The 26,195-nt window shown below is 53.3% G+C and overlaps 1 protein-coding gene across 3 annotated transcripts in view; it reads right to left on the reverse strand.

The window, feature by feature from the left end:
- Positions 1-26,195, reverse strand: part of MED1 (mediator complex subunit 1) — a 100,339-nt gene that overhangs the window by 26,570 nt on the left and 47,574 nt on the right. For all 3 annotated transcript variants that reach the window (XM_075350124.1, XM_075350125.1, XM_075350126.1), the window contains exons 14-15: positions 2,853-3,054; positions 2,135-2,230 (exon numbers count right to left, since the gene is read on the reverse strand). In XM_075350124.1, coding sequence (XP_075206239.1) covers positions 2,135-2,230; positions 2,853-3,054 — 298 coding nt within the window. The remainder of the gene's footprint in view (positions 1-2,134; positions 2,231-2,852; positions 3,055-26,195) is intronic.

The following is a 26,195-nucleotide window of genomic DNA, read 5'->3' on the forward strand; positions in this document are numbered from 1 at the left end:
GTGAACTGGATTGGGACAAAAAGAAGGTAAGGAGATATCCTGATTGAGATGAAAAGGGGATACCACCTTCGGGAGAAACTCCGGGACCGGACGCAGAACCACCTTATCCTGGTGAAACACCAGGAAGGGGGCTTTGCATGACAGCGCTGCTAGCTCAGACACTCTCCGAAGTGATGTGACTGCCACTAGGAAGACCACCTTCTGCGAAAGGCGTGAAAGAGAAACATCCCTCATCGGCTCGAAAGGTGGTTTCTGAAGAGCCGTTAGCACCCTGTTAAGATCCCAGGGTTCTAGCGGACGCTTGTAAGGTGGTACTATGTGACAAACCCCCTGCAGGAACGTGCGTACCTGCGGAAGCCTGGCTAGACGCTTTTGAAAAAACATGGAAAGTGCCGATACCTGTCCCTTGAGAGAGCCGAGAGACAAACCCTTGTCTAATCCGGATTGAAGGAAAGACAGAAAAGTGGGCAAGGCAAACGGCCAGGGAGTAAAACCCTGATCAGAGCACCAGGATAAGAAGATCCTCCACGTCCTGTGGTAGATCTTGGCGGACGTTGGTTTCCTGGCCTGTCTCATAGTGGCAATGACCTCTTGAGATAACCCCTGAAGACGCTAGGATCCAGGACTCAATGGCCACACAGTCAGGTTGAGGGCCGCAGAATTCAGATGGAAAAAAAGCCCTTGAGACAGCAAGTCTGGTCGGTCTGGTAGTGCCCATGGTTGACCCACCGTGAGATGCCACAGATCCGGGTACCACGACCTCCTCGGCCAGTCTGGTGCGATGAGGATGGCGCGGCGGCAGTCGGACCTGATCTTGCGTAACACTCTGGGCAGCAGTGCCAGAGGGGGAAATACATAGGGCAGACGAAACTGCGACCAATCCTGCACTAATGCGTCTGCCGCCAGAGCTCTGTGATCTTGAGACCGTGCCATGAATGCCGGGACCTTGTTGTTGTGCCGGGACGCCATTAGGACGACGTCTGGCGTTCCCCAGCGGCAACAGATCTCTTGAAACACGTCCGGGTGAAGAGACCATTCCCCTGCGTCCATGCCCTGGCGACTGAGAAAGTCTGCTTCCCAGTTTTCTACGCCCGGGATGTGAACTGCGGAGATGGTGGAGGCTGTGGCTTCCACCCACAGCAGAATCCGCCGAACTTCTTGGAAGGCTTGACGACTGCGTGTGCCGCCTTGGTGGTTGATGTATGCCACCGCCGTGGCGTTGTTCTACTGAATTCGGATCTGCCTGCCTTCCAGCCACAGCTAGAACGCCTTTAAGGCTAGATACACTGCCCTTATCTCCAGAACATTGATCTGAAGGGAGGACTCCGTCTGAGTCCAGGTTCCCTGAGCCCTGTGGTGGAGGAAGACCGCTCCCCACCCTGACAGACTCGCGTCCGTCGTGACCACAGCCCAGGATGGGGGCAGGAAGGATTTCCCTTTCGAAAGGGAATTGGGAAGAAGCCACCACTGAAGAGAGGCTTTGGTTGCCCGAGAAAGAGAGACGTTCCTGTCGAGGGACGTCGACCTCCTGTCCCATTTGCGGAGAATGTCCCATTGGAGTGGACGCAGATGAAACTGCGCAAATGGAACTGCCTCCATTGCTGCCACCATCTTCCCTAGGAAGTGCATGCCTTCAACACAAAGCAAAAAACTGATGGGCCCGTGATGCACGGGAGGGTGTATAGGCAGAGGGGAGGGGTTACACTTTTTTAAAGTGTACTACTTTGTGTGGCCTCCGGAGGCAGAAGCTATACACCCAATTGTCTGGGTCTCCCAATGGAGCGACAAAGAAAGTGACAATGGAAGCCCATGGTAAGTTCATTTATGCACAGTACCATATGTGATCTAGGGTGTGTAAGCACTACTGTTTCCAAAAAAAAACCAAAAACAAAAACCACAATTTGATAACCTCCTTAACGGAAGCTGGGATGCAAGTCTAAATTGTTACCTAAATTGTTCTACATTGAAAAACAAGGTGAAAATCTACAAATAAAAGTAGAAAATGCAAAATAGTACATATTTGTCAATTAAAAAAGCCAAAACATATTTCAGTATGAGCACTACACTTTATTTCCACCTATCGCAGATTTCTCCTCCCAATTCAAGGCCTTTCAAAGTCACGAGAAACACTTACCACAGACCAAAGAGTCATTAACCGGATGCTGAAATGAGATGCTGATACAGGAGTCAGAGAGCGGGGAAACCTCAAACTGCAAGAGGTTAGGGCAATCTAAAGAACAGGCAAACAAGAAAATATGAAAAGGAAGAATTAGGAGATTTTAAGGGCTAATCCATGTGATCGCACCTATACCTATCTACTGCAGTGGAATTACTTGTGAACATTCCCTCCTTGGGAAGTCAGAAATGCTGGGAAAATAAAAGAGGAGTCTCTGTATTTCCAATTCACAAAGTCTAATTCCTGGCGCACACTAAATAAGTCAAATCATATATATATATATATATATATATATATATATATATATATATATATATATATATATATATATATATATATATATATATATATATACATATATATCTATATATCTATATCTATATCTATATATATATATACACACACACACACACACACATACATACACACACACACTTTTAGAGGGCATCAAGGTACAGTTATATTAATATTACCATTCATTTGATATTGTACAGTATACTTGGTTCTAAAAAGGACCATTGGTACATGTCTTATAGAAAAACAATGTACTGTGCTTCTTTGGGATACCAAAAGTATGAACTGCAAGCTTAAAACAAAACCTTTGAAGAAGTGCTGAGACCCCCAAAGGACTTCCCCTTCTGGGACTAATTATATGAAACCTATGGCAGGAACGTACCCTCTTTGACCACAGTGCGCTTCACACAGCTCCCAATCAGCGTGTTACAAGCCATCTGATGTCGGATGAGGCTGAGGATGGTGGGAACCCGTCCAGGGTGCTGGAATGGTATCTTACTCAGTAGGGTCCCCTGCAGGCATCTCCCATCAGGAAGAGGAGCATCTTTATTTAAAAAATAGCAATGCTGCTGACCCGGTAGAGACTGGAATGAAATTACAAACACAATTTAATCCAGTGATATTACAAGCCAGATGACCCTTTCTTCGATGGGGTTCCCCACTACTGGACATCCCTTATTAATGGCCTCACTGCATAATTTAAAAAAAAAAAAAGGCATTACCTTCCAGACTGGCACCATCCGAGAGTTAACTACAGTGTTTTCTTTGAGGACAGAAATGTGATGGCTGCAGTGGATCAGTGGCTGCTGATTGGCTGCAGCAGTCACATGTGACCTTATTTATGTCAGGCGTCCAGTGGGAAACACAAGACTCAGAGCAGAGGAGCGCAGTGGTCCAGGAGGCAAGTACAGATTTTTTTTTTTGTTTAATTTATGTAGAAGCCCATGGTTGTCCAGTTGTAGACAACCACTTGAAGGCCTTGGTTCCATTTGCGCATAGCTTCGGATGCAAGAGCATAAGAAGCAAGATACTAATGACCCTCGGCTACTGCTCTGCTGCGAGTGTCAACTGAGGGTCATGCGACTGTGATCGGATCACAGCTGCGGAGAAGAGGGAGCACTTTCTCCCTCTTCTCTGCAGCCTGTTTCGCTGTATATTGCACTGCACTCAGATGACATGTGACTGCAGTGTGATGTTTCACACACTCCCATAGACTTGTATGGGTGCGTGTGAGGCAAGACTCACTGCCAAAACGCAGCATGCTGCGATTCTTTTCTCATGCCGATATGGCATGAGAAAACAATGGCAGATGGACACTGCCCTATAGTTTTGCACTTGTGCGAGTGCAGTCCGATGTTTTATCAGATTGCACTTGTCCGTGTAAAACACAAGTGGAGCCAAGGCCTAAAAGGTTGTACCAAGAATATAAAGTTACCACCTATTCATGGGATGGGGAATAATGTATTGATTACTGATGGTTCGACTACAGGGACCCTCCACCATTCCCAAGTATGACACTCGCCTGGGATTGCTGGAGATGGATGAGAACTGCGCTCAGTAATTTCCAGCAGTCCCATAGAGAATGAATGGAGAAGACATGCATATGCTCGACGTCTGACCCACTCAGACAGAGCTCCGTTTGAGAGATTGCTGGGGATCCCATTGGTTGAACCCCATCGATTAATACGTTGCCCCATCTGATCAATAGGAGATACGTTACATAATTGGAACAAAGAGAATTTTGTTTACTTACCGTAAATTCTTTTTCTTATAGTTCCGTATTGGGAGACCCAGACCACGGGTGTATAGCTTCTGCCTCCGGAGGACACACAAAGTACTACACTAAAAAGTGTAGCTCCTCCCTCTGAGCATATACACCCCCTGGATAACCAAATATAGCCAGTTTAGTGCAAAAGTTGAAGGAGAATAGCCACCCACAAGTAGAGATAGAGCAAGAACCGGAACAACCGGAGCCTCTGTCTACAACAACAGCCGGTGATAACACGCGGAACAAGAAACTGCCAACAGGCAACAGGGAGGGTGCTGGGTCTCCCAATACGGAACTATAAGAAAAAGAATTTACGGTAAGTAAACAAAGAAGGGAATTTTGTTTACTTACCGTAAATTCCTTTTCTTCTAGCTCCTATTGGGAGACCCAGACAATTGGGTGTATAGCTTCTGCCTCCGGAGGCCACACAAAGTATTACACTTTAAAAAGTGTAACCCCTCCCCTCTGCCTATACACCCTCCCGTGCATCACGGGCTCCTCAGTTTTGGTGCCAAAGCAGGAAGGAGGAAACTTATAAATTGGTCTAAGGTAAATTCAATACGAAGGATGTTCGGAGAACTGAAACCATGAACCAAAAGAACAATTCAACATGAACAACATGTGTACACAAAAGAACAACAGCCCGAAGGGAACAGGGGCGGGTGCTGGGTCTCCCAATAGGAGCTAGAAGAATAGGAATTTACGGTAAGTAAACAAAATTCCCTTCTTCTTTGTCGCTCCATTGGGAGACCCAGACAATTGGGACGTCCAAAAGCAGTCCCTGGGTGGGTAAAAGAATACCTCGATAAAAAGAGCCGTAAAACGGCCCCTTCCTACAGGTGGGCAACCGCCGCCTGAAGGACTCGCCTACCTAGGCTGGCATCTGCCGAAGCATAGGTATGCACCTGATAGTGTTTCGTGAAAGTGTGCAGGCTCGACCAGGTAGCCGCCTGACACACCTGCTGAGCCGTATCCTGGTGCCGCAATGCCCAGGACGCCCCCACGGCTCTGGTAGAATGGGCTTTCAGCCCTGAAGGGACCGGAAGCCCAGAAGAACGGTAGGCTTCAAGAATCGGTTCCTTAATCCACCGAGCCAAGGTTGACTTGGAAGCCTGTGAACCCTTACGCTGGCCAGCGACAAGGACAAAGAGCGCATCAGAACGGCGCAGGGGCGCCGTACGAGAAATGTAGAGTCGGAGTGCTCTCACGAGATCTAACAAGTGCAAATCCTTTTCACATTGGTGAACTGGATTAGGACAAAGAAGGGAATTTTGTTACTTACCGTAAATTCCTTTTCTTCTAGCTCCTATTGGGAGACCCAGACGATTGGGTGTATAGCACTGCCTCCGGAGGCCACACAAAGCATTACACTAAAAAGTGTAAGGCCCCTCCCCTTCTGGCTATACACCCCCAGTGGGATCACTGGCTCACCAGTTTTAGTGCAAAAGCAAGAAGGAGGAAAGCCAATAACTGGTTTAAACAAATTCACTCCGAAGAACCGTCGGAGAACTGAAAACCGTTCAACATGAACAACATGTGTACCCGAAAAACAATCAAAAATCCCGAAGGACAACAGGGCGGGTGCTGGGTCTCCCAATAGGAGCTAGAAGAAAAGGAATTTACGGTAAGTAACAAAATTCCCTTCTTCTTCGGCGCTCCATTGGGAGACCCAGATGATTGGGACGTCCAAAAGCTGTCCCTGGGTGGGTAAAGAAATACCTCATGTTAGAGCTGCAAAGACAGCCCTCCCCTACGGGGAGGCAACTGCCGCCTGCAGGACTCTTCTACCTAGGCTGGCGTCCGCCGAAGCATAGGTATGCACCTGATAATGTTTGGTGAAAGTGTGCAGACTCGACCAGGTAGCTGCCTGGCACACCTGTTGAGCCGTAGCCTGGTGTCGTAATGCCCAGGACGCACCCACGGCTCTGGTAGAATGGGCCTTCAGCCCTGATGGAACCGGAAGCCCAGCAGAACGGTAGGCTTCAAGAATTGGTTCTTTGATCCATCGAGCCAGGGTGGCTTTTGAAGCCTGCGACCCTTTGCGCTTACCAGCGACAAGGACAAAGAGTGCATCCGAGCGGCGCAGGGGCGCCGTGCGGGAAACGTAGATTCTGAGTGCTCTCACCAGATCCAACAAATGTAGATCCTTTTCATACCGATGAACTGCATGCGGATAAAAGGAAGGCAAGGAGATATCCTGATTAAGGTGAAAAGAGGATACCACCTTAGGGAGAAACTCCTGAATGGGGCGCAGCACTACCTTGTCCTGGTGGAACACCAGGAAAGGAGCTTTGGATGACAGCGCTGCTAGTTCAGACACTCTCCGAAGAGACGTGACCGCTACCAGAAATGCCACTTTCTGTGAGAGTCGAGAAAGTGACACATCCCTCAGGGGCTCGAAAGGCGGCTTCTGGAGAGCAACAAGGACCTTGTTTAGATCCCACGGATCTAACGGCCTCCTGTACGGAGGTACGATATGACACACCCCCTGCAGGAACGTGCGCACCTTAGAAAGTCGCGCTAGACGCTTCTGAAAAAACACGGATAGTGCCGAGACTTGCCCTTTAAGGGAGCCGAGCGACAAGCCCTTTTCCAACCCAGATTGCAGGAAGGAAAGAAAGACAGGTAACGCGAATGGCCAGGGGGATACTCCTTGTGCAGAGCACCAGGATAAGAATATCTTCCACGTTCTGTGGTAGATCTTAGCAGACGTGGGCTTCCTAGCCTGTCTCATGGTGGCAACGACCCCTTGGGATAATCCTGAAGACGCTAGGATCCAGGACTCAATGGCCACACAGTCAGGTTCAGGGCCGCAGAATTCCGATGGAAAAACGGCCCTTGGGACAGTAAGTCTGGTCGGTCTGGTAGTGCCCACGGTTGGCCGACCGTGAGATGCCACAGATCCGGGTACCACGACCTCCTCGGCCAGTCTGGGGCGACGAGTATGACGCGGCCGCAATCGGATCTGATCTTGCGTAACACTCTGGGCAAGAGTGCCAGAGGTGGAAACACATAAGGGAGCCGGAACTGCGACCAATCTTGCACTAAGGCGTCTGCCGCTAGAGCTCTTTGATCGCGAGACCGCGCTATGAAGGTCGGGACCTTGTTGTTGTGCCGAGACGCCATTAGGTCGACATCCGGCACCCCCCAGCGGCGGCAGATTTCCTGAAACACGTCCGGGTGAAGGGACCATTCCCCTGCGTCCATGCCCTGGCGACTGAGGAAGTCTGCTTCCCAGTTTTCTACGCCCGGGATGTGAACTGCGGATATGGTGGATGCTCTTTCCTCCACCCACATCAGAATCCGCCTGACTTCTTGGAAGGCTTGCCGACTGCGTGTCCCTCCTTGGTGGTTGATGTATGCCACCGCTGTGGAGTTGTCCGACTGAATTCGGATCTGCTTTCCTTCCAGCCACTGCTGGAAGGCTAATAGGGCAAGATACACTGCCCTGATTTCCAGAACATTGATCTGAAGGGTGGACTCCTGCTGAGTCCACGTCCCTTGAGCCCTGTGGTGGAGAAAAACTGCTCCCCACCCTGACAGACTCGCGTCTGTCGTGACCACTGCCCAGGATGGGGGCAGGAATGATCTTCCCTGTGATAATGAGGTGGGAAGAAGCCACCATTGCAGAGAGTCCTTGGTCGTCTGAGAAAGGGAGACTTTCCTGTCTAGGGAAGTTGTCTTCCCGTCCATTGGCGGAGAATGTCCCATTGAAGTGGGCGCAGATGAAACTGCGCGAACGGGACTGCCTCCATTGCTGCCACCATCTTCCCTAGGAAGTGCATGAGGCGCCTTAAGGGGTGCGACTGACTCTGAAGGAGAGACTGCACCCCTGTCTGTAGTGACCGCTGCTTGTCCAGCGGAAGCTTCACTATCGCTGAGAGAGTATGAAACTCCATGCCAAGATACGTTAGTGATTGAGTCGGTGCCAGGTTTGACTTTGAAAAGTTGATGATCCACCCGAAAGTCTGGAGAGTCTCCAGCGCAACATTCAGGCTGTGTTGGCATGCCTCTTGAGAGGGTGCTTTGACAAGTAGATCGTCTAAGTAAGGAATCACCGAATGTCCCTGAGAATGCAAGACTGCTACCACTGCCGCCATGACCTTGGTGAAAACCCGTGGGGCTGTCGCCAGACCAAATGGCAGAGCTACGAACTGGAGATGGTCGTCTCCTATCACGAAACGTAAAAAACGTTGGTGCTCTGCAGCAATCGGCACGTGGAGATAAGCATCTTTGATGTCTATTGATGCAAGGAAATCTCCTTGAGACATTGAGGCAATGACGGAGCGGAGGGATTCCATCCGGAACCGCCTGGCGTTCACATGCTTGTTGAGCAGCTTTAGGTCCAGAACAGGACGGAACGAGCCGTCCTTTTTTGGAACCACGAAGAGATTGGAGTAAAAACCTTGCCCTTGTTCCTGCAGAGGAACAGGGATCACCACTCCTTCTGCTCTTAGTGAGCACACCGCCTGCAGAAGGGCATTTGCTCGGTCGGGATGTGGGGAGGTTCTGAAGAACCGAGGCGGAGGATGAGAACTGAATTCTATCTTGTACCCGTGAGACAAAATGTCTGCTACCCACCGGTCTTTGACCTGTGGCAGCCAAATGTCGCAAAAGCGGGAGAGCCTGCCACCGACCGAGGATGCGGAGGGATGAGGCCGAAAGTCATGAGGCAGCCGCCTTGGAAGCGGTTCCTCCGGTTGCTTTCTTGGGGCGTGAATGAGCCCGCCAGGAATCTGAGCTCCTTTGCTCCTTCTGAGTCCCTTTGGACGAGGAGAATTGGGTCTTGCTGGAGCCTCGAAAGGACCGAAACCTCGACTGCCACTTCCTCTGTTGAGGTTTGCTCGATCTGGGCTGGGGTAAGGAGGAGTCCTTACCCTTGGACTGTTTAATGATCTCAGCCAATTGCTCACCAAACAGTCTGTCTCCAGATAGTGGCAAGCTGGTTAAACATTTCTTGGAAGCAGAATCTGCTTTCCATTCCTTTAACCACAAGGCTCTGCGCAAAACCACAGAGTTGGCAGACGCCATTGAGGTACGGCTCGTAGAGTCCAGGACAGCGTTGATAGCGTAAGTCGCAAACGCAGACATTTGCGAGGTTAGGGACGCTACTCGCGGCACTGCTGGACGTATGATAGAGTCCACCTGTGCCAGGCCAGCTGAAATAGCTTGGAGTGCCCACACGGCCGCGAATGCTGGAGCAAACGACGCGCCGATAGCTTCATAGACAGACTTTAACCAAAGGTCCATCTGTCTGTCATTGGCATCTTTAAGTGAAGCCCCATCTTCCACTGCAACTATGGATCTAGCCGCAAGCCTGGAGATTGGGGGGTCCACCTTTGGACACTGGGTCCAGCGTTTGACCATGTCAGGGGGAAAGGGATAACGTGTATCCTTAAGACGTTTGGAGAAACGCTTATCTGGATAAGCATGATGTTTCTGGACTGATTCTCTGAAGTCAGAGTGGTCCAAAAAAGTACTCAATTTACGCTTAGGATACCGGAAATGGAACTTCTCCTGCTGTGCAGCTGCCTCCTCTGCTGAAGGGGCTGGGGGAGAAATATCCAACAGTCTATTGATGGCCGCTATAAGGTCATTTACCATAGCGTCACCATCAGGGGTATCTAGATTGAGAGCGGTGTCAGGATTAGATTCCTGATCACCCACCTCTGTATCCTCATACAGAGCCTCGTCTCGCTGAGACCCTGACCAGTGTGATGACGGCGAGGGTCTTTCCCAGCGAGCCCGCTTAGGCTGCCTGGGACTGTCATCCGAGTCAGAGTCTTCAGCCTGTGATGCCTGGGACCCCCTTGAAGTACGGATTAGTTCCAACTGAGGGGGACCGGGGGGCATAGACACAGCAGTGTCCATGGTCTGAGAAACTGGCCTGGACTGCAAGGTTTCCAGGATTTTTGTCATAGTCACAGACATCTTATCAGCAAAAACTGCAAATTCTGTCCCCGTCACCGGGGCAGGGTTCACAGGCGTCTCTGCCTGGGCCACTACTACCATAGACTCTGGCTGCCGAAGTGGCACAGGGATTGAACATTGCACACAATGGGGGTCATTGGAACCTGCCGGTAGATTAGCCCCACATGCGGCACAAGCAGTGCATACCGCCTGTGCCTTGGCACCCTTGCGTTTTGCGGATGACATGTTGTTGTCTCCTCAGAGCAATGTAGGGTATAAGCCAAGAAGCGACTGTACAGTGCAATATAAATATATATGGTACAGGGAAAAAATGCACCAAATAACACTGTGGCACTAGTGGGGCCAGCACTTATGTGCAGCTTACCGCCCGCATAAACGCGGGTGTGTGGTCGCCAGAGTCCCTTGTCTGAGTCCCCCAGAGCCTGTGTCCGTTCTCCAGCCAGACTGCATGCAGGAATGGCTGCCGGCGTCCTGTGGAGAGGGGCGGGCCCTGGGCGTGTTGAGACCAAGAGCGGGAAACTTGCATCCCCACTGTGCCCAGTGAGAGGGCTGGAGTATGTAAATAAGACTCCAGCCCTCGGCGCTGACTGTAGAACAGCGTCTCTCCCTTTCCCTGATTGACAGGGTGGGGGCGGGAACGAAGCAGAGCTAGGCCGCAAAAGCCGGGGACTAGATTTAGGAGCGCTGCCGCCGTAAAAGCGCGGGCAGCGCGAGTCCCCGGCGCACTACAAGTCCCAGCCGCGCCGCCGCTCCGCGGTAGTTCCCAAGACATAAAATCACTCAGCTAAGCTGCAGTGACTCTAACCCGAGCGCGCAGCGCTAATGCCCCCGGCGCACTAGCACACCCAGCAAGCCTGGAGCGTGCGTGGCCTGTCTGTGCGGGGACACAGAGTACCTGAACGTTGCAGGGCCTTGTCCCTGACTGTACTCAGCTCCTCCAGCAGGGTCTCTGGGTCTGTGGATGGAGCTCGGCCTCAGGGTTTGGGGGCTGGTAAGATCCCACTTCCACAGAGCCCCTCAGGGGGATGGGGAAGGAAAGCAGCATGTGGGCTCCAGCCTCCGTACCCGCAATGGGTACCTCAACCTTACAAACCGCAAGTGGGGTGAGAAGGGAGCATGCTGGGGGCCCTATATGGGCCCTCTTTTCTTCCATCCGATAGAGTCAGCAGCTACTGCTGACTAAACAGTGGAGCTATGCGTGGATGTCTGACCTCCTTCGCACAAAGCAGAAAACTGGTGAGCCAGTGATCCCACTGGGGGTGTATAGCCAGAAGGGGAGGGGCCTTACACTTTTTAGTGTAATGCTTTGTGTGGCCTCCGGAGGCAGTGCTATACACCCAATCGTCTGGGTCTCCCAATGGAGCGCCGAAGAAAAGAAGGTAAGGAAATATCCTGATTGAGATGAAAAGGGGATACCACCTTAGGGAGAAATTCCGGGACCGGACGCAGAACCACCTTATCCTGGTGAAACACCAGGAAGGGGGCTTTGCATGACAGCGCAGCTAGCTCAGACCACCTTCTGCGAAAGGCGTGAAAGAGAAACCTCCCTCATCGGCTCGAAAGGTGATTTCTGAAGAGCCGTTAGCACCCTGTTAAGATCCCAGGGTTCTAGCGGACGCTTGTAAGGAGGGACTATGTGGCAAACCCCCTGCAGGAACGTGCGTACCTGCGGAAGCCTGGCTAGACGCTTTTGAAAAAACACGGAAAGCGCCGAGACTTGTCCCTTGAGAGAGCCGAGAGACAAACCCTTTTCCATTCCGGATTGAAGGAAGGACAGAAAAGTGGGCAAGGCAAACGGCCAGGGAGTAAAACCCTGATCAGAGCACCAGGATAAGAAGATCCTCCACGTCCTGTGGTAGATCTTGGCGGACGTTGGTTTCCTGGCCTGTCTCATAGTGGCAATGACCTCTTGAGATAACCCTGAAGACGCTAGGATCCAGGACTCAATGGCCACACAGTCAGGTTGAGGGCCGCAGAATTCAGATGGAAAAATGGCCCTTGAGACAGCAAGTCTGGTCGGTCTGGTAGTGCCCACGGTTGACCCACCGTGAGATGCCACAGATCCGGGTACCACGACCTCCTCGGCCAGTCTGGGGCGATGAGGATGGCGCGGCGGCAGTCGGACCTGATCTTGCGTAACACCCTGGGCAGCAGTGCAAGAGGAGGAAATACATAAGGCAGTCTAAACTGCGACCAATCCTGAACTAATGCGTCTGCCGCCAGCGCTCTGTGATCTTGAGACCGTGCCATGAATGCCGGGACCTTGTTGTTGTGCCGGGACGCCATTAAATCGACGTCCGGCGTTCCCCAGCGGCAACAGATCTCTTGAAACACGTCCGGGTGAAGAGACCATTTCCCTGCGTCCATGCCCTGGCGACTGAGAAAGTCTGCTTCCCAGTTTTCTACGCCCGGGATGTGAACTGCGGAGATGGTGGAGGCTGTGGCTTCAACCCACAGCAGAATCCGCCGAACTTCTTGGAAGGCTTGACGACTGCGTGTGCCGCCTTGGTGGTTGATGTACGCCACCGCCGTGGCGTTGTCCGACTGAATTCGGATCTGCCTGCCTTCCAGCCACGGCTGGAACGCCTTTAGGGCTAGATACACTGCCCTTATCTCCAGAACATTGATCTGAAGGGAGGACTCTGGCTGAGTCCAGGTACCCTGAGCCCTGTGGTGGAGGAAGACTGCTCCCCACCCTGACAGACTCGCGTCCGTCGTGACCACAGCCCAGGATGGGGGCAGGAAGGATTTTCCTTTCGACAGAGAAGTGGGAAGAAGCCACCACTGAAGAGAGGCTTTGGCTGCCCGAGAGAGGGAGACGTTCCTGTCGAGGGACGCCGACCTCCTGTCCCATTTGCGGAGAATGTCCCATTGGAGAGGACGAAGATGGAACTGCGCAAATGGAACTGCCTCCATTGCTGCCACCATCTTCCCTAGGAAGTGCATGAGGCGCCTCAAGGGGTGTGACTGGGCTCGAAGGAGAGATTGCACCCCTGTCTGTAGTGAGCGCTGTTTGTCCAACGGGAGCTTCACTATCGCTGAGAGAGTATGAAACTCCATCCCGAGGTAAGTTAGCGATTGAGTCGGTGTCAATTTTGACTTTGGGAAATTGATGATCCACCCGAACCTCTGGAGAGTCTCCAGAGCAGTGTTCAGGCTGTGTTGGCATGCCACCCGGGAGGGTGCCCTGACTAGAAGATCGTCTAAGTAAGGGATCACCGAGTGTCCCTGAGAGTGTAGGACTGCCACCACTGTTGCCATGACTTTGGTGAAGACCCGTGGGGCTGTCGCCAGGCCGAAAGGCAGTGCCACGAACTGAAGGTGTTCGTCTCTGATGGCGAAACGCAGGAAGCGCTGATGCTCTGGTGCAATCGGCACGTGGAGATAAGCATCCCTGATGTCGATTGATGCTAGGAAGTCTCCTTGGGACATCGAGGCGATGACGGAGCGGAGAGATTCCATCCGGAACCGTCTGGTTTTCACGTGTCTGTTGAGCAGTTTGAGGTCCAGAACGGGACGGAATGATCCGTCCTTTTTTGGCACCACAAACAAGTTGGAGTAAAAACCGCGACCCCATTCTTGGAGGGGGAACAGGGATCACCACTCCTTCTGCCTTCAGAGTGCTCACCGCCTGAAAAAGAGCATCGGCTCGCTCTGGGGGCGGAGATGTTCTGAAGAAACGAGTCGGAGGACGAGAGCTGAGTTCTATCCTGTAACCGTGAGACAGAATGTCTCTCACCCATCGGTCTTGGACATGTGGCAACCAGGCGTCGCAAAAGCGGGAGAGCCTGCCACTGACCGAGGATGCCGTTTCGGGAGGCCGAAAGTCATGAGGAGGCCGCTTTGGGGGCGGTTCCTCCGGCGGTCTTTTTAGGACGTGACTTAGACCGCCATGAATCAGAGTTCCTCTGGCCCTTCTGTGGCCTGTTGGACGTGGAGAATTGAGACCTGGCTGAGGGCCGAAAGGACCGAACCCTCGATTGTATCTTCCGTTGCTGAGGTCTGTTTGGTTTGGACTGGGGTAAGGACGAGTCCTTTCCCTTGGATTGTTTAATGATTTCATCCAATTGCTCGCCAAACAGACGGTCGCCAGAAAATGGTAAACCGGTTAAGAATTTCTTGGAAGCAGAGTCTGCCTTCCATTCGCGTAGCCACATGGCCCTGCGGACTGCCACTGAATTGGCGGATGCTACCGCTGTACGGCTCGCAGAGTCCAGGACGGCGTTCATGGCGTAGGACGAAAAGGCCGACGCCTGAGAGGTTAAAGACACAACCTGCGGAGTAGAGGCACGTGTGACTGCATTAATCTCAGACAGACAAGCTGAGATAGCTTGGAGTGCCCATACGGCTGCGAATGCCGGAGCAAAAGACGCGCCTGTGGCTTCATAGATGGATTTCATCAGGAGCTCTATTTGCCTGTCAGTGGCATCCTTGAGCGACGCACCATCTGCCACTGCTACTATGGATCTAGCCGCCAGTCTAGAGACTGGGGGATCCACCTTGGGACACTGAGCCCAACCCTTAACTACGTCAGTGGGGAAGGGGTAGCGTGTGTCATTAAGGCGCTTAGTAAAGCGCTTGTCCGGAAAAGCTCGGTGTTTCTGGACTGTATCTCTGAAGTTGGGAGTGGTCAAAAAACGCACTCCATGTACGTTTGGGAAACCTAAATTGGAATTTCTCCTGCTGAGAAGCTGACTCCTCAATCGGAGGAGCTGGAGGGAAAAATTCTAACACCTGATTGATGGACGCTATAAGGTCATTTACTATGGCGTCCCCTTCAGGTGCATCAAGATTGAGAGCGGCGTCAGGATCAGAGCCCTGATCTGCCACATCCGCTTCATCCTCCAGAGAGTCCTCATGCTGAGACCCTGAGCAGTGTGATGAAGTCGAGGGAAGCTCCCAGCGAGCCCGCTTAGCCGGTCTGGGACTGCGGTCCGTGTCGGAGTCCTCACCGTGGGACCTAGGAGTCACCCCAGGAGCACTTTGCTGCGCCGACCGAGGAGGGCCTGGGGGCAATGATTCAACAGTGCCCGGGGCCTGTGTTACCGGTCTGGACTGCAAAGCTTCTAGTATCTTAGCAGACCATCTATCCATAGACTGAGCCATGGATTGTGAAAGTGACTCAGAAAGTTTCTCAGCCAACACTGCAAACTCTGTCCCTGCCACGTGGACAGTGGTAGCCGGTGGTTCTACCTGGGCCGGGGGTCCCACCCGTGGCTGAGGCTCCGGCTGAGTGAGTGTCACAGGGGCCGAGCATTGCACACAATGAGGGTAGGTGGAACCTGCAGGTAACATAGCCGCACAAGAGGTACAGGTTGCAAAATAAGCCTGTGCCTTGGCACCCTTGCTTTTTGCGGACGACATGCTGTTGTCTCCTCTTAGAGCAATCAGTGAGGGTATATAGCCAAAGCAAATAGTGCGGCCGAACAGAGTAAATGTATACAATATAAGGATATAAATATACACTTCGGCACCCAGGGGGGCCAGCACCTAGTAACAGGTGCGGCTTACCGACCGCCCTCAGCGGTTGTGTGTCCACCAGATTCCCTGCCTGGGTCTCCCAGAGCTGTGGAGCACGGTCTGAAGATCTCCACCGGCAAAAGTGCTGATAGCAATGGCTGCCAGCGTTCTGAGAGAAGGAGGGAGCCGTGGGCGTGCCTCAGAAAGTGCGGGAATCTGGTGCCCCGCAGTGCTCAGTGAGGGGGTAGGAGGATACCTAAGTATGCTCCAGCCCTCACCGCTGACGTCCAGTCTAGCGTCCCGCCCTTACCCCTGACTGGCAGGCCCGGAGGCGGGAGTATGCGGTACTAGGCCGCAAAAGCCGGGGACTAAAGATATTAACGCGGCCGGCAAACAAGCGCGGTCGGCGCAGTAGTCCCGGCGACACAAAACACCCAGCAACTGCTGCAGCGTTCGTTACACAGGCGCTCTATGCGCCGTCCCCAAGGGGACACAGAGTACCTCAGAGGAGCAGGGCCTGTCCCTGATGATACCCGGTCTCCTGTCCGTCAGATTCCCCCAGGGGCTGCGGAGGGAGCCCGGTCCCAGTGTATTGTGACCGGTTAGGATCCCACTTCACCCAGAGCCCCTAAGGGATGGGGAAGGAAAACAGCATGTGGGCTCCAGCCTCTGTACCCGCAATGGGTACCTCTACCTTAACAGCACCGCCGACCAGAGTGGGGTGAGAAGGGAGCATGCCGGGAGCCCTGTTAGGGGCCCTCTTTTCTTCCATCCGATAAAGTCAGCAGCTGCTGCTGACTAAAATGTGGAGCTTGCGTGAATGTGTCTGCCTCCTTCAACACAAAGCAAAAAACAGAACTGATGGGCCCGTGATGCACGGGAGGGTGTATAGGCAGAGGGGAGGGGTTACACTTTTTAAAGTGTAATACTTTGTGTGGCCTCCGGAGGCAGAAGCTATACACCCAATTGTCTGGGTCTCCCAATGGAGCGACAAAGAAAAAGAGAATTTTGTTACTTACCGTAAATTCTTTTTCTTATAGTTCCGTCATGGGAGACACAAACCATGGGTGTATGCTACTGCCCCCGGAGGACACACAAAGTTACTACACTCAAAAACGTGTAGCTCCTCCCTCCTAGCATATACACCCCCTGCTAGCCAGATCTAGCCAGTTTAGTGCAAAAGCTGAAGGAGGACATCCACCCACAAGAAGAGACAGAGTAAAATCCGGAAGAACCGGAACCTCTGTCTACAACAATAACAGCCGGTGAAGACACACGGAACAAGAAACCTGCCAATAGGCAATAGGGAGGGTGCTGGGTCTCCCATGACGGAACTATAAGAAAAAGAATTTACGGTAAGTAACAAAATTCTCTTTTTCTTTATCGTTCCTATGGGAGACCCAAACCATGGGACGTTCAAAAGCAGTCCATGGGTGGGAATAAACAGACAACTGAGAAGCAGGCAAACCTAACTTCACAAATGGGCGACAGACGCCGGAAAAATGCGTCTGCCGAAGCCCACGTCTGCCAAAGCATGAGCATGCCTTGGGTAGTGCTTCGAAAAAGTATGCAGACTAATTCGAGCTGCAGACTGACAGACCTACTGAGCCGTAACCTGGTGCCTGAAAGCCCAAAAAAAAGGCGCCGACAGCGGGGAAGGCACTGAGTACACTTGTAGGTCTCGGAAATGGCCGACCTAAGCCAACGATCAGGGTCGGCTTAGATGCCGAGAGACCGCTACGCTGACGAACAGTCAGCACCAGAGAGGTGCACCGCCTAATAACGGCGGTGCGAGACACATAGATCCGGAGCGCCCGCACCAGATCCAGGATATGCAACGCTTCCTCAAGCGATGAACAGGAGCCGGACAAAAGGAAGGCAGGAAAATTGCCCCGGATAAGGTGGAAGCAGTAACCGCCTTAGGGAAAAAAGTCCGGAGTCGGATGAAGACCACCTTGTCTTGATGCAAAAGACCAAAAAAGGGGGTGACTCCGAGAGAGTGCAGCCAGAACTCTCTGGCGGGAAATTATAGCCACTAGAAAGACTACTTTCTTCTGTGAAAGATACAACAAAGAAACCTCCCCAAGAGGCGCAAAGGGGGGTTTCCGGGAACCGGGAGGACCGGATTAAGGTCCCAGGTCTCCATAGGCCGCCGGAAGGCGGAATGATGTGAGATGCGCCCTTAAAGGAGCGCACCGGAGCCAGCCGGACGATACGCCGCTGGCACATACTGACAGAGCCGAGACCTGTCCCTTAATGAGGGATAGTCCTAGCTGTAGACCGGACTGTGGAAGGGACAGGAGGGTCGGCAAGGCCAAAAAAGGTCAAAGGACACTTTGGAGCTCGAGTCATAGTGGAGATGACTTCAGGAAGGATATTAGAAGTCGCCAAGATCCAGGACTCAAGAGCTACGCCGTCAATCTGAGAATCCAGAATTCTGACGGGAAAAAAACGGACCTCTTGAGAAAAGGTCTGAACGGTCCGGAAGATGCCAAGGCAACCCAACGGACAGAAGGAGCAGGTCAGAGTACCAAGCCTGCTTGGGTCAGTCTGGAAGAATGACCCGACGGCCCCCTTTACCGATCTTGCGCAGGACTCTGGACAAGAGGTAGAGGGTGAAATTCGTAAAGAGACAAAGCTGGGATCAAACATGAACCAGTGTGTCTACCGCAAAACCTGAGGATTGTGGACCACGGTAGGACAGCTGAAATAGCCTGCCTCGTAGTTTTCACATCTAGGATGTGGACTGCGGATACGGTGAACTAGGAGTCCCTTGTCCACTGAAGGATGTTGAGCCGCCATGATTGCCAGGCGGCTGAGTGTCCCGCCCTGGAAGCTGATGTAGGAAAACGCTGTCACGTTGTCCGACTGGACTCGAATGTGCCTAGCCGCCCACAGATGGTGAAGGCTTAGAGAGCAAGAAATACAGCTCTGATTTCCAGCACATTGATCCAGAGGGCTGATTCGGACAGAGTCCAAGCGCCCTGCGCTCCACGGTGGAGATATACTGCTCCCAAGGCGGATAGGCTAGCATCCTGGTGGGGGATCACCCGGGACGGGCCAGAAAGGAGCGCCCCTGAGACAGAGTGGCCGAAGCCACCACTGAAACGAGCCCCTGGTCAGTGGCGAAGCCACCACCCCGTGGGAGGAGTGAGTTCGCTTGTACAGCGGAAAACATCCAGTCTCAGAGGACGCAGGAAAAACTGGGCAAGGAACCGCTTCCATTGACGCCCTGAGAACCTCTGGTTCGAAGTCAGAGTGGACTTGGACAGAAAGACAAGCCACCCGAATAGGTCAGAGTGGCGAGAGTGAGCGAAGCACTCTGCTAAGAGTCAGCACTGGATGAAGCCCCGACAAGAAGGCCGTCCAGGGCAAAAGATCACTGCCAAACCCTAGGGGGGCAGGACCCTAATCACAGCTGCCCCAATGAGAATACTCGAGGGGCCTTGGCTAACCCCAAGGGAAGAGCCACGAATTGGACCACCCCGATTGTCAAAACGTAGTCAACGCTGGTGTGAAACTGCGATTGACTCCTGCCGATAGGCATCTCTGATGCCGATGGCTGCTAGGGAATCTCCTCGGGGTCTTGATTGATCCGGTGAAAAAAAAACACACGGAACAAAACCAAGACTCAATGTGAAAACGCCACACCTGGCTATGCTTGAAAAGCTAAAGATCCAGGTCGGAAGGCACCGCCCTCTTCGGGGACTAGGAATAGATTTAAGCAAAAATCTCAGAACCGTTCCCAGTCGGGAACCGGTACAATTACTCCATTGGCCTGCCAGAAATGCCACGGCCTGTGAGAAGGCGGCGGCCTTGGAGCCGGGAGGAGTTGACAGAGAAAATCTGTTTGGCGGGTGGACAGAAGTCCATCCTGTAGCCAAGGGAGATATAATCTCGCCCCCACTGAACGGAGACGTGTTAGAACCCTACGTCGCCAAGTGGAGAGAGCCTGCCACCGACCAAGGAGGTTGTTGGCGTGGCTAAATAGCTCGGAGGAAGCTGACTCAGTGACAGCATCTCCTGCGGCCTTCCGAAGACGCAGCTTCGAGCCATTTGGTTCTATGAACCTAGGCTGAGCTAGAGGACGATCAGATGGAGGAACGGAAACCACCGAAACCTCAACTGATTCCTGTCCTGGACAGGTTCCCTGGTTTAGGTTTGTGGCAAGGAAGAACACTCCCCGCCAAGAGCTTCCTTAATTTCACCCAGTTGGTTCCGAGGAAACTGGTCCCACCAAGGGGGAGCCCAGCAGGGAACCCCCATAGAGGCATCTGCCTTCCAATTCCGAAGCCACAGGAGCCTGCGGATAGCGAGGAAGGTAGCCCAGATCACCGCCGTGCGGCGTCCAGCATGGCAGACCTGGTATAGGATGAAAAGACTGAAGTCTGGAAGTTCAGGCAACCGTTTTGGGCATAGAGTCCCTGTGAGCGAATGCATCTCCTCCAGAGAAGCAGAGAAGGTACAAAAAAAACCGCACTGCTGTAAGCTGAGGAGAACGAAGCTCCTGCCGTCCCCATACCGACTTGGCCCAAAGCACAACCGGGCGGACCGCAGAACCTTAAGTGAGGAGCCATCAGCCACTGACATAACGGCCCGGGCTGAGCCACCTGAGGTGAATGAGCCCACTTCTTGACCACCATTGGTGGACAGGGGAAATCCAGTCCTCAGAATCACGCTTCATGGGAAGCGACTGTCAGAGCGGACCCTGGGCTAGTCACAGGGGCCTGAAAACTGGAGTGGTTAAGGAACACACGTTGTGTTCACCTAGATAAGGTAACACCGGCGGATTGAGGTCCAGTACAAAATTAATGTACCGTAGGATCCATATAGAGGTGCCGTCAGCCACTGATACAACTATCCGGGCTGAAAGTCTAGACACCGGAGTGGCTACCCTTGGCGAATGAGTACACTCCTTGACCACCTCTGATGGGAGGGGGAGACAGGCAGCAGAACTCCGCTGTGGGGTCTGCAGGATAGGCTGTGGGCTTGGACGCAGCGGGCTGAAAACTGGAGTGGTTAAAGAACACACTCCTCGTCCTGTTAAAGGCATACTGATGCCTTTCTGCCAGCGGGGAATACTCCCCTGATCAGGCGGATGGAGGTCCAGTACAAGAATAATGGACGCAATCCAATCATTCGCATCTGCGTCACCTACGGACGGATCAATGTACATCAAGTAGCGTCCGAGCCCGTGGTGGAGACATCCTCCTCGTCCAGCGAGTCAGCTCGTAATCGGAGCTGCGGGACGGGGAGGACAGGGGACCCTGCGTCTCCCTGTCAGGAGGACGGGGTCTGAGCCCAGAAGGAGAGTCCCTTGTGAGCTTTGCTGAGCGAAGCAGAAAACGCCCTGAGAAGGGGGCTGCATGCTCAGCAGATGCCGGGACAGCCGACCCCTGGAAATAGGATTCCCACGGGGGTCAGCCACCGAAACCGGAGCAGCTGGAGGGACCATTAATTAGCTCCCAAGCTGAGGGGCCACAGTGGTTATGAGCTCGGTATAGCCGTACGAGACTACCTGCAGTGGATAATAAAAAACAGCCTGCAGCCTCGCTCTGTGAGACATGCTGCAGAGGTGGGGGCTCTGTCTAGAATGGCTAGAATACCCAAGACGGGTTCAGCCTGGGGAGACTCCCGGCTGAGGCATCTTGACCACTATCCACCACATAAGAACCGTTACAGTGTGTCGGTTCAGGCAATATGAGGTTACATGCAGAACATGTAGTGTACAGCCTTGGAGCTTTGCTGCTAGAGTGAGACATGCTGCTGAGGAGGAGGTTCTATGATAAAGAATTAACTCCTTCAGAATGCCCTGAGAGTGAATAAAAGTGCACAACCAGAGGTTGTGACTTATCAGGCCGCTATTATGAGTGCCATCCGAATTCCAAGCCTGGACCCCCAGCCAGATATTCACTCCCTCTGCACTGCAGAGCAGCCAGCGCCGACCAGAGTACTAAGACGCTGAGAAAATGGCGCCAGAGGGAGGGGGGGGGCGGGGGTTAACCCAGGAGCGGGAATCGGAGGGCGAAGGAGATGTACAGGGGAGGGAATCATCTCCTCAAAAAGGAGTGTCCTCCCCTGTGCAGAGCGGCCGGCGGGCGGCTCTGCAGTGTCCCCCTGCATGACTGACATGCAGGGGAACGAAACGAAACTAGGCCGCGGCTGAAGCCGGGGCCTAGAGTTATGCATGCGGCCGAGAATCAGGCATCATCGGCGCGGTTCCCAGTAAAAACCGTGGAACCGGCCGGAACACAGTAAAAAAGCAGCATTATCAAGCAATCACTGTCCCCCCCAATAAAAGTGCCCCACATTGCAGAAGGACCCTCTGAATAACGTCTCTATACTTAGCTTTGAGACGCAGGGCCCAGTCCCTGGTGGGGTGGGGGTTCAGTGCTCCTTCCAGCAGGGTCCTGCACAAGGGCTGCGGATGGAGGCCGGTCTCCTGCAAGGCAGTGAGAACCGTGTTGGCTCCAACTTCAAGCCAGAGCCCCTAAGGGATGGTGAAGGAGCGCGGCATGAAGGGCTCCTGCCCTGAAGTCAACCTTAACAGCACCGCCGCCAGGGGGGTGAGAAGGGACATGCCGGGAGTCCAGTGGACCCGCTTTTCTTCCAAATCTTTAGAAAAAATGAAAAATCAAAAGAGAATGCATGTGTGTGTGTGTGTGATCCTCCTGACACAAAGCAAGAAACTGGCTAGATCTGGCTAGCAGGGGGTGTATATGCTAGGAGGGAGGAGCTACACGTTTTTGAGTGTAGTAACTTTGTGTGTCCTCCGGGGGCAGAAGCATACACCCATGGTTTGGGGCTCCCATAGGAACGATAAAGAAATTCTCTTTTTCTTTATCGTTCCTATGGGAGACCCAGACATTGGGACGTCTCAAAGCAGTCCATGGGTGGGAATAAACAGAAAACTGAGAAGTAGGCGAAACCTAACTTCACAAATGGGCGACAGCCACCTGAAGGATGCGTCTGCCCAAGCTCGCATCTGCCGAAGCATGAGCATGCACTTGGTAGTGCTTTGAAAAGGTATGCAGGCTAGTCCAAGTGGCAGCCTGACAGACCTGCTGAGCCGTAGCCTGGTGCCTGAAAGCCCAAGAGGCACCGACAGCTCTGGTCGAGTGTGCCTTGATCCCCGGCGGGGGAGGCACCTGAGTACACTGGTAGGCATCGGAAATGGCCGACCTAATCCAACGAGCTAAGGTCGGCTTAGAAGCCGAGAGGCCCTTACGCCGACCTGTGGTCAGCACAAAAAGAGAGGTGCACCGCCTAAGAACAGCGGTGCAAGACACATAGATCCGGAGCGCCCGCACCAGATCCAGAGTATGCAACGCTTTTTCAAAGCGATGAACAGGAGCCGGACAAAAGGAAGGCAGGGAAATGTCCTGGTTAAGGTGGAAAGGAGAAACCACCTTAGGGAGAAAGTCCGGAGTCGGACGGAGAACCACCTTGTCTTGATGAAAAACCAAAAAAGGTGACTCCGAAGAGAGCGCAGCCAAATCAGAGACTCTCCTGAGGGAAGTTATGGCCACTAGAAAGACCACTTTCTGTGAAAGATGAGACAAAGAAACCTCCCTAAAAGGCTCAAAGGGGGGTTTCTGCAAAGCCGTGAGGACCAGATTAAGGTCCCAGGGATCCAAAGGCCGCCGGTAAGGCGGAATGATGTGAGATGCGCCCTGCATGAAGGTGCGCACCTGAGCCAGCCGGGCGATACGCCGCTGGAACAACACTAACAGAGCCGAGACCTGTCCCTTGAGGGAATTGAGGGATAGTCCTAGCTGCAGACCGGACTGTAGAAAGGACAGGAGGGTCGGCAAGGAAAAAGGCCAAGGAGCATGGCCGGAAGAGCGACACCAGGACAGGAAAATTCTCCAGGTCCTGTGATAAATTTTGGCCGAGGAAGACTTCCGAGGCCGAGTCATAGTGGAGATGACTTCAGGGGGGATACCGGAAGCAGTCAAGATCCAGGACTCAAGAGCCACGCCGTCAATCTGAGAGCCGCAGAATTCTGGCGGAAAAACGGACCTTGTGAGAGAAGGTCTGGACGGTCCGGGAGATGCCACGGCACCTCTACGGACAGATGGAGCAGGTCTGGGTACCAAGCTCGCCTGGGCCAGTCTGGAGCAATGAGGATGACCCGACGGCCCTCCATTCTGATCTTGCGCAGGACTCTGGGCAAGAGCGCTAGAGGGGGAAACACGTAAGACAGACGAAACTGGGACCAATCTTGAACCAGCACGTCCGCTGCAAAGGCCTGAGGATCGTGGGAGCGAGCCACGTAAACCGGAACCTTGTTGTTGTGCCGGGATGCCATTAGATCCACTTCCGGAGTGCCCCACTTGCGGCAGATTGACCGAAACACTGCCGGATGCAGAGCCCACTCGCCGCTGTCCACGGTTTGACGGCTGAGATAATCTGCCTCCCAGTTTTCCACGCCTGGGATGTGGACTGCGGATATGGTGGACATGGAGTCCTCCGTCCACTGAAGGATGCGTTGAACCTCCAACATTGCCAGGCGGCTGCGTGTCCCGCCCTGGTAATTGATGTAGGCAACCGCTGTCGCGTTGTCTAACTGGACTCGAATGTGCTTGCCCGCCAACAGGTTGTGAAAGGCTAAGAGAGCTAGAAGCACAGCTCTGATTTCCAGCACATTGATCGAGAGGGCTGATTCGGACGGAGTCCAAGTGCCCTGCGCTCTGTGGTGGAGATATACTGCTCCCCAGCCGGATAGACTGGCATCCGTGGTGAGGATCACCCAGGACGGGGCCAGGAAGGAGCGTCCCTGAGACAGAGAGAGGGGCCGAAGCCACCACTGAAGGGAGCCCCTGGTCTGTGGCGACAGCGCCATTAACCTGTGCAAGGAGGAAGTCCGCTTGTCCCAACAGCGGAGAATGTCCAGCTGCAGAGGACGCAGATGGAACTGGGCAAAGGGAACCGCTTCCATTGACGCCACCATCTGACCCAGCACCTGCATTAGGTGCCTGATGGAATGACGGCGGGGCCTCAGCAAACAGCGCACCACCAGATGGAGGGACTGCTGTTTGACTAAGGGCAGCTTCACAAGTGCCGGCAGAGTCTCGAATTGCATCCCTAGGTACGTGAGCCTCTGGGTCGAAGTCAGAGTGGATTTGGGCAGATTGACAAGCCACCCGAATTGGACTAGAGTGGCGAGAGTGAGCGAGACACTCCGCTGACAGTCTGCACTGGATGAAGCCTTGACTAGAAGGTCGTCCAGGTAAGGAATCACTGCCAACCCCTGGAGGTGCAGAACCGCAACCACTGCTGCCATGACCTTGGTGAATACTCGAGGGGCCGTGGCTAACCCGAAGGGAAGAGCCACGAATTGGAAATGTTCCTCTCCGATTGCAAAACGTAGCCAACGCTGGTGTGAAACTGCAATTGGCACATGCAGATAGGCATCTCTGATGTCGATGGATGCCAGGAAATCTCCTTGGGTCATTGAGGCAATGACTGATCGCAGAGACTCCATGCGAAAATGCCGCACCTGAACATGCTTGTTGAGAAGCTTGAGATCCAGGATGGGCCGGAAGGAACCGTCCTTTTTGGGGACTAGGAAGAGATTTCAGTAGAAACCTCTGAACCGTTCCCGGGCGGGAACCGGTACAATTACTCCGCTGGCCTGCAAGGATGCCACGGCCTGAGAGAAGGCGGCGGCCTTGGAGCAGGGGGGAGTTGACAGAAAAAATCTGTTTGGCGGGCTGGAAGAGAATTCTATCCTGTAGCCGTGGGAGATGATATCCCGCACCCACTGATCGGAGACGTGTTGAAACCACACGTCGCCAAAGTGGGAGAGCCTGCCACCGACCAAGGACGTTGCTGGCGCGGCCAGATAGTCAAGAGGAGGCTGCCTTAGTCGCAGCAGCTCCTGCGGACTTCTGAGGACGCGGCTTCGTGCGCCAGTTGGGTTTTTGGTCCTTGGCTGAGTTAGTGGACGAGGCCGAAGGCTTAGAGGACGACCAGTTGGAGGAACGAAAAGAACGAAACCTCGACTGGTTCCTGCCCTGGACAGGTTTCCTGGTTTTAGCTTGTGGCATGGAAGTACTCTTCCCGCCAGTAGCTTCCTTAATAATTTCATCCAGTTGTTCACCGAACAGCCTGGACCCAGCAAATGGGAGCCCAGCAAGGTACTTCTTTGAAGAAGCGTCTGCCTTCCACTCTCGAAGCCACAAGATCCTGCGGATAGCGAGGGAATTAGCCGAAGCCACCGCAGTGCGGTGAGAAGCCTCCAGCATGGCAGACATGGCATAGGATGAAAAGGCTGAAGCCTGGGAAGTTAAGGCAACCATTTCGGGCATAGATTCCCTGGTGAGGGAATGCATCTCCTCTAGAGAAGCAGAGATGGCTTTGAGAGCCCACACTGCTGCAAAAGATGGGGAGAAGGAGGCCCCTGCCGCCTCATATACAGATTTGGCCAGAAGGTCAACCTGGCGGTCAGTGGAATCCTTAAATGAGGTGCCATCAGCCACTGATACAACTGTCCGGGCTGAGAGTCTAGACACCGGAGGGTCTACCTTTGGTGAATGAGCCCACTCCTTGACCACCTCTGGT

Source organism: Anomaloglossus baeobatrachus, chromosome 5 (assembly GCF_048569485.1).
Source record: "Anomaloglossus baeobatrachus isolate aAnoBae1 chromosome 5, aAnoBae1.hap1, whole genome shotgun sequence".
NCBI classification, from domain to species: domain Eukaryota; kingdom Metazoa; phylum Chordata; class Amphibia; order Anura; family Aromobatidae; genus Anomaloglossus; species Anomaloglossus baeobatrachus.